Raw genomic sequence first — 15,384 nt, forward strand, 5'->3', positions numbered from 1 at the left:
CTGACCTGAGCTGAAGCTAGCCACAAAAACTGAAGCTAGCTACAAAAGTAAGGAGGCATTTCTTACTTTTGTGGCTAGCTTCAAGTTGGTAAAAGATAACACAAGAAGTAATAACACGATGGATAGCACAAAATGCACTTAGCTATAGCTACCAAACTAAATGAAAAACTTTGGAGAAAAGCACAAAATAGCTGGCCTGCTATATATATACGCCAGTTATAGCCAAGATAATAAAAATGATTTTACTAAGATTTACATGGATGTGATTGTATCTTTATTAGCATATAGAAGCATAGAGAACATAGACAAAAAGAGACTATTCCAGTCTTTTCCAAACATGAGCTATGCAACTTTTAAAATCGCTGATTAAACGTCAATTTTACTAACCGCGTCCGAGATACGCATATCTTCACTTAAATCACAGAAGATCAGGATTTTGTTCGAGCTTTTAGCCGAAACTATGTGTTCCACAGCTAATAAGTAAATGAAATGAAAATATCGGCTTTGTTTCCCGCGGTATACTCAAAAGGTCACGTTTTAAAGCCAGTTGTAAATAAAAAAACTCTTAGCTAGCTAGCTGGAAGAATTTTTGCTTTTGCTGTGTTTGTTTGGTACTATTTGCTAGTTTTGTCTATATTTTAAGGAAAAATAGTTGCATTATACAAATTAATGTATGTTCTTTCAGGATACATATATATGAAATGAAAACAACAGTGAGAAAAAGAAGATATAGGAAGAAAAGGAAGTCTTGTTTCCAGAATTAATAATTAAAAATGGTTGCCAAAATATAAACTTTTAGGAAGAAAACACAGACTTTATAGTCTCCTGTGTCTATTCTGGTGATGAATTTATTTCTGAGACCCCTCATGTCTACACTGCACACGAGCAGACAAGTCAGCCTGGTCCAAAAAACTTTGTAATATGAGTAAGGCAAAGATTTTATATTCAAATAAGAACATTCTCAATCTAAGTTATACTGTAACACATGCTATTGCTGTTTGTCTTAGAATAAAAAAGACAAGGCTGGGCCAATGGCACAAGAGGATACAAAATTATCGATGTTGGTGTTTTGAAACGAGGGTGCCGATAAGCCGTAAAAAGTGCGGGCGTTTTCAGGCGAGTTTGGCGTTTTGAAAAAAATTCAAGTATTCGCCCGAAAAAACCCGTTTTTGATGGTTTTTGAAAAAGCTTACTTTATAAATAACTTATATATAAACTTTATTAACTCCTTTCTCATCAAGCGCCTTCTTCCCAAGCATCGTCCGCATGGTTTGTTACAAGGAATTGCATTTCGGGAATGTTCCGGGTGAGTTTAGGAATGTTCTGGGTGAGTTCGGGAAAGTGCGGGCGGTTTCGGGGGACAACCGCCAATTTTAGTTGAAATATCGCCTGAACTCCGTTTGTGACTTATCGGCACCCTCTTGTTTTGAACAATGCAATTTTGTAATAACATTATATGTGGCGTTTGGGAAGGTGCAAAGAGCAAGTAACGTGAAAGTTCAGCACTAAAAGAAATGGTTTAGCAAGTAAATTATCCCTTAAATGAAGCAATTGTAACAAATATAGCTACACCTTTTTTTGCTAGTAAAAAGGGGCCAATCAACAAAAGTATACCAAGCGTATTAACATAAATCTGAAATCTGTATATGCCCGCCAAACATTTAGACATGCTGGACTACAACGTTTCTGTTCTAATATGGACTCATGTACTGCCTCCATTATATAATGGTCCATGTCAAACAATTTTAAAACATTTAAGCACCAAGGTAGTTGAACTTGCTGAATTTGTTTCACGATATTAACCAATTGGAAAATTGGACTCAGACATCATTCTTTTATAATTCTATCAGAAATACCTGTTTATAAAATCTATGTGATAATTATATTGACAGCACTAGGACACTCCAAGGAACTTTTGTAAGGTTTTTTAGACTTTCACTCCAGTACATCTTTATTTTTTCATAGTCAAAGTTTTTAAACACAATTTTCTCTGTTTTCCGGAATTAGGGGGTGAAAAAGTCTGCAAATGATTAAAACCAAACGGGTGGTTTATTTTTTTTTTCAATTTTGTATATTGTTTTCTGATGTTATTTGACACAAAACGACTATCTCACTTTTTTGATTTTTTCTTTTTTTGATTTTATATTTTAAAAAACAGATTTTTGGAATTTTACCCCCTGGACGGAAAAAATTCAAAAAAATAAGACAGTCATTTTGTATACTTTTTATTTTAAAGCAACTTTGCATAGTTATTTTATTTATAAAATGTTGATTTTGTTAGTAATAATCTGCAGACAATTTTAGTCATTTTAACTTTATCAGCCTAACCCCCGTCTCCAATATTACTTTTTGGATTTTTTTTTCACTTTTCCAAAAATTTGGTCAATAATTTTTAATTTTGGAAATTTCAATTATATATGTTTAAGTTATCATGTGTAATCACAGCTGATTGTATAAAAGGGATTTTTAGAAAATTTTGGTGTTTGACCACCTTAAGTCTATGGTATTCTGAATGAACGAAGTGCAGAAATACTAAACTGTGCCACCTACAATTGTCTAGGAGTAATTTTATTTCTGATACTTTGAAATAAATGTATTTAATCAAAATAAAATCTATTTGTCACCATTTAAATCTAGTTTTGAGTTTATAAGCATTATAGACATAGTTACCACATAGTTACCACAATTTTGTGTTCTTTTAATTTGCTAAACTTGAAAATGAAACTTCAAATGATTATGCACAATAGATTATACTGAATGTGATTTTGCGATAGAAAAACGAAACAAAAACAGCCTCAAAGTTGTTTTTGCTTACCTACTTTCGCATGTTGCATGTTGTTAAATTGTTGAAAATTATATTTACGATTATGTTGTTCTACTGGAATTTATGCCCCTTACAATCCAGGCTGAGTTAACACCATCTGACATCACAAACCAACAAAATATATACAAACCAAGTTGACTTTTGTTTGATAATGGTGATTAATTAAATTATGGCTTTTTGGGGGTCAAATTTGCACATAATAAAATGTAAAATGTAAATTTTTTTTATGCCATGTTTTTTTATTTCATAAGAACACAGATATTTTCATAATAGATGTTTATTCTGACATGCAGGATATTGTTCCAATGTTTTTTATTTGTTTTGATATGATATATATCTTACTTTAGAAGAAATATATGAAAATTGGAATGAGTAATTTAGCAAGAGCAGTTAGAAACTCCTATGACTCACTGACTCCTGACTTTCGTAATAAATTTGTTAAAAGGTATGAAGTTTTAATATTGTCATTTTTGTTATAAAACGGTAAAAAGCCTTCATATAAAGCCTAAGTTTGTCTTTTTTTAACGTCCCCTGTTTGTAATTTTAAAATTTGTGGAAAAGCTCCTTAGGTAGGTCAAACACACTATTTCGCTATAAAATTATCAGTATTATTAAGTTTAATAATTCTATTAGCACAACACGTTTTGTTCAATAGAATTTTAAATGTTCAAGTATTTCAGCTTCACAAATTCCACAGATTTCACAAGAGCTTGAAAAAGGACCTTGCAAAATCGCAAAAAGTGTGTGTATTAAACAATAATTTACTTGCAAGAATTATTAAATTTGTATGTAATAAACAAAAGTCACAATGAAGTTCAGTTGTTTTTTACTCTAACTCTGAAACAGTTCCCAACTTACAATCTTTAGAAAATTAAAGGGTATGCCTTAACAAAAACTTCATTGTTTCACAATTAATTTATCATTCTGTTTGTTGTAAACAATTGTGAAACAACAGAAAACAGGTACTTCTAACACTACCCAAAGCTCATTTGCAAGAATTGTACTATATATATAATTCTATAGTTATATGTCATATAGTTAAGTATAATTTGCTTATAAAATCCGTTTTTAGTTGTTCTGTCTCATCTTCAGAAAGAAATTTCTTCAGAAAAGTTCAACATGTTAAGAAGTACTAGATCAACAAGAAGGAACACGCATTCAGCCTTTGAAGATGCAACAACCTGGATACTAAACCAACAAGACAGACCAGAGTTGTTTGTGGCCTATATTAATGAATATATTGGTAAGTATAATCAAACCACCTTGACAGAATGGTCACATTCTTTCTTCATTATATGCTTGTATAATAAGGAAAGTACTTATCTTTTTGTCTTTTTTGAATTGAAACTTATGCATAAAACTTCATCAAAAAAAATGCTTTCTTTCACACACACAAAAAAATTATTTTGCATGAATAAAACTTTTTTGTTATTTTTTTTCACCTAAGACAATATAAAGTGAACAAAAATGCGTGAAAATTAAGATAATCAGTCATTTTCTTATAGTGTCACAATGAACAACAATGTAGAAACACATTCTAATATAATATAAGTGTAAGTTGTGTGTAAATTAAAAAAAAGTTATTCCAGTCCAGAGAAGTCTCTAATAAAATATGGTAATGTTAAATTTTCTTTTTGACAATGAAATAAGACAATGTTCATGCCGTAAAATTTATTTTTAATAAAACACAGCAAATGTTTAGGCTTTGTAAAATATCTGCCGACGTGACAGCAATGTTGACAGTAAGACTACTGACGTGAGTTTTTTTTAAATTTCAAAGGATCATTGGTGATTATCTGAATTTGATTTTTTTTATGACAATAAATAATTATAAAGACATTTAACATTTCCACATAGGTTTTCTACAGTGTGACCAATAACAACAACAAAATTACGATTGTTGCAGACAGTTTTGACTGTATACATGTACAAAGTCAGTGTATAGATTTGAAAACGTTAGACTAATAATATCAGTCCCAAAATACTTTTGTTAGTCCCAACGTTTTCAGTATAGTTTTGCAATAACAATTCTATATACATCAAGATTTGCAATTTGGGGTACCTTGTTTTTTTGTAGATACTGATGTTTAAAATTTATAGAAATATATTTTATAATATTTAAAAAAAATAATTTATAGAAATTGTTAGGTTTTCCGTAAGATTAAAATAATTTTTTTAAGCAGTTTTAGGAAATTATAGTGAAAACTTTGTATATAAGTTATGCCAACATAAAACTTTGTGAGTAAGTTTGTTAATAATTTTAATTAAAATATGGCGAGGGCTTTGTATATATAAAATTTTCTTTATAATTTATGTTTAAGACCCTGTTGGTATTTTAAAGGTTTTATAAGAATACACAGAAATGTTTTTTGTAGCGTAGAAAAATGAATGGATGACTTATTATGACATACATAGAACTTCAATAATATGTAATAATATTCAATAACATGTGGCATATTTGTGTCATATTTTTAATGTAAATTTTAATGAGTATCCTAATTCGCAAAACATGTCACATATGTAATATATTGTTACTTAGGGAAGGGTGTTTTTACTAAAGAAAAAATTCCCAAGAATACATTTTTAGTCGAGTATGCAGGTGATTTAATAACGAAAGAAGAAGGAGAAATTAGAGAAATCAATTATGAAAAGGAGGGTTGCTTCCTGTACTTTTTTGAAGATAATTTGCAAAAATATTGGTAAGTAGGCCACATTCATATTGTATGTTTATTGTAAAGGGTGATCAAATTTAAGTCTGTGATAATTAAAATTGATGTCCATGGAAAAATTTTGAAATTAATATCAAATTGTGAATGGCAGATTTTTTTTCTCTTTGTGCAGCCACACAAACGTTTAGCAGCTCAATTCAGCTGGAAATGTTAAATACTAACTGTTTTTGTAAAATTCTTTTCTTTGGTATATATAAAAGGTGTTAAAAAGTTTTCTAACTGATTTAAATGTAAAAACTGGCGATTAACCAGTTTAAAATAATGCTATTCTGTGATTATACATTAGTATTGATGCTACATATTATCAAAACAGAATTGGCAGGTATGTTAATGACTCTCCAAAAGGAAATTGCAAGGTTAGAAAAATCCATTACAATGATCGAATACATCTTTGTTTGTATTCAACTGAAGAAATCCCCTCTGGAACTGAACTCAGATATGACTACTGTGCTCCTAACTTATGGTGGCGTCAGCAGGTACAATATTTCTTTTTTGTCAGTTTTATCAGTTTTAAACGATCTGCTAGTGCTTATATCTGCTTTGCTTCCTATTGTTGTTAGAGGAATCAATAGCATAAATGAAATAAAATTTTTTCATCGGAATATTAAAGCAAAGTCGATAATTTTACTGTTCCTTCGTAACCCTGAGTGGCTTTGAATAATACACAAATCCTTTTATTATTTATGTTTGAAAACCATGTTAAAATAAGAAGCTAAAAAAATTTTGTGTTTTCTAAGCTCAGGGACAGGTCCTTGAAAATGGTAGAGAAAACATGCACTATTAACAAAGTTTAGAATGTTGCATTTCTAGGCTTACATAAGTTACATAATATAACTCATTTTATAAAAAATTAAAAAAAATTATAGTTGTATAGTTTATTACTTATAAAACTTTATGCCATATATATAAGAAGAATATTTTTTTTCTATACAAGGTACCTTTATGTTTCTACTGAGGCTGAATATCTTTTCTAATTGAAATTTTTGTTACAATTAGACAAGTTTTAAATGTAAGTAAGAGTGTATTACCATACAATTAGAAAAATTTTGTACCTAGATGTGTTAAATTATAGTTGTTGTGATTTGCTGCTAATCAAACTTTATAGTTAACATGCAAATAAACACGTAAAATCTGGCTTGACTTTTAATCATACAATAATCCATGTATAAAGGGTTGTGTAGCAGAAGCAAAAGTGAAAAATTTTCATTATACTCCATGTCAAAATTTGTTGGAAGAACTTTATCTACTACAATAGACAGTTTTAAGAAATTTAAAGTTCCTCCAATAAAATGCAATCTCGTTCCTAGAGCTTCTTTTTTACTTTTTGATATCACTAGCCCCTTATTAGATTGCAAAAAACAGGCCCTGGGAAAAGATGTTAACAATATGCAGTTGGTTTTCAGAGCGTACAAACACAAACACATAATTCTATAATCAAAGAAGCACTTTGGTTTCGAATTTTTTCTTTTTGTTTGACAAAAAATCTTCAAAAATTGAAGTACGAGAATAAAAGAATTCTTGCTTTGTTATATTTTAGAATAAAAAGACGAAAATGCCATATACGGTTGCTGATTTAAAGGATGCAGAATTTCCTAGAGTAAGTGCTGTTGCATTTTAAAGAATTTATAGCCCTAACAGTCTGTTTTGTTATTTAAATTAGCTGAAGACATGAACATGAATTATTATTGTTAAGATTAAGATTGTTGTTTTCCTTTTCAACACAAATAAATGTTTGGCCTTACTGAAATTCATCAATATATATAAAAAAAGTTTCATTAAAAGCTCAATTTGACAACTTACTTTTAACAAACTTCTCATCATTTTCATCAAGAATATTGTGCTAATCATATTTTACTGTTTTACTAACTCAAATATATATGCTTAATTTTTGAATTCTACACTTCCTAATTTAAAGTTGTTCTCCGTAACTCAGGGATAGAAAAAGCAACAATCAAAATTGATGTTTTTCCTGTGTCCTTGTAAAGACTTGTACACTTTTGTTTAGAAGCTGCTATTTATTATTAGGATAAATGCAGTGGTATCAAAAGTTGCAATTTTCATTTCCTAAGAAATTTTTGAAAAGTTAGCTCTTAACCAATTTCATGTTACGCAAACTGAAGTAGGTGATTTCGTCCAGATTCGCTAAAAAGAGAATCAAATGTATGTTATTTGAAACTTTATCACACTCTCAACTTGCTTGCAATAGACAAACAAGTGACAGCTAACTCAAAAAGTTTTCGAAATTTCTTCTTGGGTAAACCATAAACATTAGTACTATCATATGTAAATAGTTCGTTGACACAAATGTGTTACAATGAAAGTATATATTCAAGCACAGTAGAAAGAAGCCTCTGTGCTATAAGTTATTTTGTGTGCATGAAAATTGAAGCTTTAGATACAAGCAGTTACGAGAAGGAGAAAATTAGGGTGCCTTTTTTATTCTTTTTAAACTCTCATTGGAAAAAAACATAGATGTAAATTACCTCAATACGAGTTCCTCCTGTGTCTGCACATTAAGCATTTTTATTCAGCAAATTAAAAACATTTTTAAACATTCTATTTGTATGTATAGCTGTACTATTGGAATCTGTTTTCTACAAGTAATCCTGCAATAGTGTGTGCAATATAGTGTAACAATAGAATTTACCCTTACTATTCAGTTAATCATGCAAAGAATTCTATATAATGATAACTGAATAGCTGCCACAACAATTTCTCCTTTCTGGATAAAGGGAGTAGAACATCATAATTTGTTTTCTTTCTTCAATTTAGAAGTTGACTGATATCTCTAAATATGAAGTTCTTGATTTAAATATGTCAATAAACCTGTCACACAAAATTGATGAAGGAATGTCTGCTGTTGTATATAAATTGCTACAGCCAAATAGATGTGCTGCTGTCAAGTGCTTTAAACAAAAAGTAATGAAGAAGAATTTAATCATTATAGCTGAGCAGTTGTGTAAATTGAAGCATGAGAATATTGTACAATTTCTTGGCTATAGCGTTCACCCATCTGCTTTCCTTTTTGAATTTTGTGAAGTATATCTTGAAGGTGAGAAAGTGAACAATTTGCGTCAGTTGTTATCAATACATAATAGCAATGGTAATTTTGTCTTTGATGAAAGATTAAATTACATTCAGCAAGCAACAAGGGGGTTGATTTTTTTGCATGAAAATAGCATAGTTCACCGGGATTTTAAACCTAGCAATCTACTAGTGACTAATAACAATAAACAAATTCAAATAAAAATTACAGACTTTGATGAAATGGTTATTTTGCAACAAACTATCACAAGCACTATCACTTTGAATAGTCTTAAAGGCATGACCCTTGCCTATACAGCACCTGAATTGTGTTCAAGAGCTGCAAAAAAGCCATCAAAAGCAACGGATACTTACTCCTTGGCTATTTCAAGCTATGAAATAATGTCTGATCTTAATTCTCCATGGCAAGATGTTTTACCTTTGCTAAATGATGGCTTGCTTTTACAAGCTCTAAAAGAAGATGAAAGACCAGATATTAGCCATGTGTCAAATTTGTACAATTTACCTGAGTGTGAATTAGTCATGGATCTTATATCGAAAGCTTGGAGTCCTAAATTTGAGGAAAGGCCAAGTACTGTGGAGGTAATTTAAAATTTTATCATTATTGTTTGATAAATTAAAAACTATTAATGTCTAAAATACCCAATTTCTTAGGCCACATATTTTAACCCAATCCTAGACAATTTTTTGTCACCTCCTGTCATATAACAAAAGTCAATGTAAGTAAGGTCAGCAATATTCCTTTTTTTGCAACATGCCTAACTACATAAAAGCTATGCTGTCCATCTTTTGTAATGTTTCTTTTCCAGTGTCTAAATCTCTTTACTGATGTGAGAAATTCCCTGGTAAGTAACTTTTTATTAGTAGTTAAAAGTTGACGGCAAATTGACTAATACCCTTTACAGTTTTCAGTAAGATATATGAGGCGCCTTAAATCTTAGACATTTTAAACTGCATAAATGTATAGAGGTGAATATTTATCATAGCGCATCTGTGTTATCATTCTCAACTGAGAATGTTCACCCCGATCGGACCTCCCATCATGACGGGCGAGCTCCCACTTCTAGGGACCGCAGATCGAATCCTTCTCACTGCCCGGCGGTATGATAGTGATAAACAAAATAGTTCTTCTTCAATATGCGTAAATGTATTTGTAAAAAAAGCTGTCTTAACATTTTTTTGTTTACAGAAACAGAAAACTAATTTGTGTAAGAATTATAAATGGATTAAGCATAAAAAGTTAAAGGATGGAATAATAACGTTTCTTAGAGGGTCACAAACTGTAAACTAAAATACACTTTAGAAAGCAAGTAATGTGGCAACGACTGTTCACATTAAATCTGAAGAAGGTATGTAAAAGTAATGAGATTGGTTTGTAGTAATTTAAGTGATATTTAATGTGGTTTTATCAAGCATCTTCTGCTCAAATTTATCATTTAGATAACATCGATTTTAATTGTGTTGAGAGTTTTAAAGTAGTAGGTGGAATAATGGAGATTACGCTGGAACCAGGTAAAAATACCTTGCTTAGTAATAATGTCTAGGTGACGAAAATACATTTATAGCACTATAATGGTAAAGACAAATAATCAAGTCCAAAAACACACAACAAAATTAAAAATAAAGTCACAACTTTATTTTCAATTTTTTTTGTGTTTTTAACTTGATATTTTTTCCTTATCATTGTGGAAGTTGTGTTTACATTACAATGTGCTACAAATGGTTTAGATGTTATTTTCTTTTTTTTTAATTATAGATGAAAAGACACACACAAATAAGCCTGTTGAGGTTAGTGATGTTATCCTTTCAAAGTTGTTACAACAATGCTAGGTGTAAGTTTTATCTTATTTTAATGTCCTTACTTTGTTTATTGTATAGGATTTTTTCACAGATGATTTACAATTTCTAATGGTAAGCTCAGTTATATATAATTAACAACAAATTTTATTGTTCTCGTTAAATTTGTCGTTATTTATATCTGTACAGTTTAATAATAACGAAAAGCCTTACAGCTCAAAGATTTCTGCCATAGCTATTATATGCCTTTTAATCATCGAAATTAAGATCTTCAAATCAGAATATTCATATAGAATAAAAAATTATTATGAAGAAACTAGAGCAACATTATATTCTGACTGCATTTTATTTATATTTGAAGAAAATAATTATTTTGAAAACGAACCTTTTCTTAGAAAGCTTGTCTATATTAAGGGTTTGGCTGCAATTTCAGCTTGCAATTAAGACATAGAAAGAATAGAAATATTTATAAATGTAAATTATTTGTTCTACTGTTTGGTAAGGAACTTAGAAATTAGAATCATTTTTAGCACCAATTTTTTTATAATTGAATTTGGAATATTTATGAAGTTCGGGAAAGTAACCTCGAAAAAAGCATCTTGTTATTTCAGCGTTGGTGCTTAGATACTTATAATGATCTGAGTTACAAGCCAATTTAACTCTCATGTAAACATCATCTAAAAAGAATATCTATATAATAATACGAAGACTGTGTCTGTGTGTCTAAGGTAATAAAGCAATTACAGTGCACTTAAAACTTTAAGGCCAAATATCTTGGAAAGAAGTGGTGACGTCAGTCATTTTTCACCGCGCAACAGTTTGTCAAAGGTTAATGATCCTATACATTTTCTTGATCAGCGTTTCGAGATCTATACGATGAATGTAACGTGTATGGAAATTTCTTAAAAAAAAATTTTTGACTTTTTTTGGGAGATGGACTTTGCTGACGTCAGCAAAATTTTAAAATCCATAGATTTCCTTAACCGTTTGTCAAGAGTTTCGAGATCTATAACATGCAAGCAGCGGGTTTGCAAATTTCTGAAGAAAAATTTTTTGTCCTTTGCAGTGGAACTTTGTTGACGTCAACAAAAGTTTTTAAACCTTTTTATCTCCTTAACCATTGTCAAAAGCGAATGATTGGATATATTTTCTTGATAGTGTTTCAAAATCTATACGATGAAGGCAACGGGTTTACAAATTTCTAATGAAATTTTTTTCTACTTTGCAGGGGTAGTTTGCTGACGTCAGCAAAATTATAAACTTCTGTATCTCCTAAACAGTTGGTCAAAAGCGCATGATTCTATTCATTTCTTCATCAGCTTTTCCACCTCTACACAATAAAATTAATGTGTAAATGAGTTTCTAATTCTTTTTTCATTTATAAACGGGTCCTGGCGGACGTTATCGAAATTCAAATGACTGTTCTTTTCCATTGCTATCCCGACTAAGTGGATTTTTCCATGGGCCTTATCGACTAATTACCTAATAATAATAAAAATAATTGCAGTAAAATTAGGTCATGTGCAAAAAGGAAAAATTCAGAAAAAAGACCCTATGAACATTGTCTGTTAAAATAAAATGAGTTAAAAAAAAACCTTCAGGAAACTATTCAGGATAATAAGATCAAGAAAATGGTTTTGCAGTCTTTTGGAATTAAAAGTAAGACAGTATTTTTGTATGCGTTTCTTTAGCTCCTGCAAAGGTGTTAAGGAATATTTTATTTACTTTCTATAGAGTGAAGACGAGGATCCTGCCCTTAGGTCCGACCTTAAGAACTGTATAGAAAGTTTTCAGGTTTGTTATGTACACAAAACGGTATGTAGTTTTTCCATGCCATAATTACACAGTTCTCCTATTTATTTTAAATTTTACTAAAAGTTTTTAACATAAAGTATAATTTGTGAGCATTTAAAACTATCGGAAAACAATCAAATAAAGCTCAAATCAAGATTTAATGCTGCTTTATATTTTTTAAGACTATCCAAACAGGATTATACAATCACATTACCTAAATACCACAGTCAGAATAATAATTAATCGCCACACATCAACAAAATTTAAGACATCAGGAATGGCAATGACTAACAATTTTATTGGGAATGTTTTGTGCATTGGTGAATTCATCTTTGTTTTGTCATTCTATTCAAATTGAAATTGTGCTTCGTTTCTTTAAGAATAAGCAAACTACCTAGTATTTACATTTACTGTGAAATGTAAATTTTTTCTAAAAAATTATGGTTTGCAGTAATTTATGTAAATGCATGCATGTAAAAATATTAAGGAATATGTGAAGTATGATTTTGTTACGTATGTGTGTATGCATGTGTTTAGAATAAAGATGAAGATCAAAACAAAGATTTTATTCTAAAAGACTGCGCACAGGTTAGATATTTACTTCATTTCATAGATAGTGTGAGTTCAACCGTACATGTATATGCTGTATGCTCACACATTAAATTGTTATTATTCTTTCAATTTAAAAATTCCCGCTTAGAAACTTTTCATGTTTTTACAATTCAGCTTCTCTTTAGGTCACTTCAACACCTGATCAGAATAAAACGGTATGTTTACCATAATGATGCAATCAGCTGTAGCATTAAATATAATGAACAAGGTGTAAGACTCTGGAATTATTTTAAATTTCACTTAAACTTCAGAAATGACAATAAGTTTATTGTAAATTGGTCATTTCATATTTGTTTTGTCATTCTCTTCAAACTGGAATTGTTGTTTTGTTTCTTTAAGAATAAGCAACCCTAAACTTGACATTTACAAAGAATTCATATCTGGTTCTAGACCTAATTGCACTGAAAAAAACAATGTTTACATTTACCGCCAAAAGTGAAGTTTTTCTAAAAAATTATGGTTTGCATTAATTTATGTAAATGCATGCATGTGAAAATATTAAGGAATATGGGAAGTATGGTTTTGTTACGTATGTGTGTATGCATGTGTTTAGAATAAAGGTGAAGACCAAAACAAAGATTTTATTCTAAAAGACTGCTTACAGGTTTGTTATGTACTTCAACCTTACATGTATATGCTGTATGCTCACACGTTACATTATTATTATTATTCTTTCAATTTACAAATTCCCGCTTATAGAACTTTTTATGTTTTTACAATTCAGCTTCTCTTTAGGTCACTTCAACACCTGATCAGAATAAAACGGTATGTTTACCATAATGATGCAATCAGCTGTAGCATTAAATATAATGAACTAGGTGTATGCCTCTGGAAGATCAACCTTTGCATAAAACGTATATATTTTCTCCCAAAACAATCAAAAAAGAAAGATGTAACGTATAAGATCTAAACACCAAATAATTATCTGCTTATGCAAGTTATCCACCGAGTGCAGTTTAAACTAGGTATCCTACTAAAGTTAGGTCATCTGTAAACCAATATTACCCCTTGTTGCATAACACTGCCACAACAAAAACACGTCAAAATCAAATTATCAGTGTTTGATATTTTCGATCTAACCAAAATGATCCTAAAAAGAGTATGAACTACTTGTGTGGACATCCTTTAAAAATTGTCCTTTCATCTATGAATATTGTATCTGATATTTTAGCTAACTCCTGTGGCCGTCTGGACTACGCCAAAAGTTTGCTTTAGTTAATTGGTTAAAAAAATTCAGTAATTAAAGACAGCTTTGATCTCGCACTTAGTATGATATTTTATTATTATCATTAAGATTGCTATGTTTTTCATTTGTAGAAATTTTGCCGAAAACGTAAAAATAAATGGCGCTTAAAAAATTTTGTTTTAAAGGTAAACATTTCTGTTTCATGTTCTTATCTTATTTGTTTGTGTTTTATCATATTTTACTTTGGTCTCGGTCAGGTTGTTTTTCCTAACGCGATCTTGTTTCAATATTTTTAGAACAGTAAGAGAAAGATTAACAATCTCAGCCAGGTAATTTACTGTAATAACAACTAAAGTTTGTATAGTATGTTGTCTATCTATGTGTGCTACTTCCAATGTGATTATTTGTTCCATAAACGGATGGCTAAAGCGTCATCCCTAAAAAAGCTGTCACTTGATGCTGGGAACGTTAAAGTGCGTGGATTTGAATCTCACTCTGTCTAAAATTTTAGTTAATATTTCGGAAGTAGCACACATCCATACTCAAATTTGGTGAACCCCTTAGCATTTCCAAATTCCAAACATTTGGATGACTAATTTATGTGCCCAACTTTATACTATATAAAAGATGGTACTACTTTTTTTGCCATCTTTAGGTGTCATTGCTAAACGATTCTGGTTTTATGATAGATACTGATGTGCATGTTGTTGATACAGACCAAAGTGCATTGGTAAAAAAAACATATTTTGAAACTTTACCAATTTAATTTTATATTCTTAGCTTTATTGTTTATTATTATAAATTTGAAACTTTTTTCTTGTTGTTTTTTTATCTTTATCTGACGAGCTAATGCTCAAAAAAAAAATCCTACAGTCCATGCTAAACTTTTTTATGGGTAGCACAAATAGACATAATCCTGCTTGTCGTTTTAACACATAGACATACATTTTACATTATTTTTCTTTAGAGCGTAAGCCGTACTTCACTTACTTCGTCAATTGAACATAAATCTGCACGGACAATAGTAAAAAAGGTTCTGCATTAATTTATCGCATTTTATTGATAATAAGTATATAATATTGTCATTTTTTCAAAGAAATGTAGACAATTTTTCAGGGTTTTGGAAGGGTTGGTCTATCAACAAAAGTTTATAAGCGTATTTTAATCAATTTTTAAATTTTTGAAAATTTCAATTTCTGTGTACCTAGCCATATTTTCCCCCAGTATAGTTTCTATTTTACTGTTAAGGGTTGAAGTCCATCGCGTCTGCTCAAAATATATCAAACTATCTAATTATTATTTTAGTGGGTTTCGTGAAATGTGTTAAAAAACCCGGGTTTTTTTCACGAAACCCTAAAATTGTAGTATTTGCAAAGTAACGCTTATGTCAAAGTATT

General features: G+C 30.1%; 1 protein-coding gene across 3 annotated transcripts; it reads left to right on the plus strand.

The window, feature by feature from the left end:
• Positions 1 to 609: 609 nt before the first annotated feature.
• Positions 610 to 15,377, plus strand: LOC130625484 (uncharacterized). 3 transcript variants are annotated; one of them, XM_057440590.1, is made up of 21 exons: positions 614 to 925; positions 1,008 to 3,269; positions 3,897 to 4,067; positions 5,364 to 5,523; positions 5,840 to 6,029; positions 7,091 to 7,150; positions 8,326 to 9,180; positions 9,408 to 9,443; positions 9,902 to 9,947; positions 10,039 to 10,110; positions 10,355 to 10,386; positions 10,477 to 10,509; positions 12,130 to 12,189; positions 12,727 to 12,777; positions 12,927 to 12,956; positions 13,355 to 13,405; positions 13,537 to 13,566; positions 14,119 to 14,172; positions 14,284 to 14,316; positions 14,643 to 14,717; positions 14,955 to 15,377. In XM_057440590.1, the coding sequence occupies exons 3-21, from the start codon at positions 3,944 to 3,946 to the stop codon at positions 15,030 to 15,032; spliced, it is 2,070 nt and encodes a 689-aa protein (XP_057296573.1). In that variant the 5' UTR covers positions 614 to 925; positions 1,008 to 3,269; positions 3,897 to 3,943; the 3' UTR covers positions 15,033 to 15,377. The 3 variants fall into 3 exon arrangements, with proteins under 3 accessions (XP_057296574.1, XP_057296573.1, XP_057296572.1); XM_057440589.1 differs by having other exon boundaries at positions 614 to 3,269; XM_057440591.1 differs by lacking the exon at positions 9,408 to 9,443 and having other exon boundaries at positions 610 to 3,269.
• Positions 15,378 to 15,384: the final 7 nt, after the last annotated feature.

Source organism: Hydractinia symbiolongicarpus, chromosome 14, assembly GCF_029227915.1.
Source record: "Hydractinia symbiolongicarpus strain clone_291-10 chromosome 14, HSymV2.1, whole genome shotgun sequence".
In the NCBI taxonomy this organism is placed as follows: Eukaryota; Metazoa; Cnidaria; class Hydrozoa; order Anthoathecata; family Hydractiniidae; genus Hydractinia; species Hydractinia symbiolongicarpus.

Coding starts and splice junctions, on each gene's coding strand:
- LOC130625484 (XM_057440589.1), top strand. CDS start 3,944: ATGTTAAGAAGTACTAGATCAACAAGAAGGAACACGCATTCAGCCTTT. Junction 4,068..5,363: donor CTATATTAATGAATATATTG/GTAAGTATAATC, acceptor ATTGTTACTTAG/GGAAGGGTGTTTTTACTAAA. Junction 5,524..5,839: donor GATAATTTGCAAAAATATTG/GTAAGTAGGCCA, acceptor ATTATACATTAG/TATTGATGCTACATATTATC.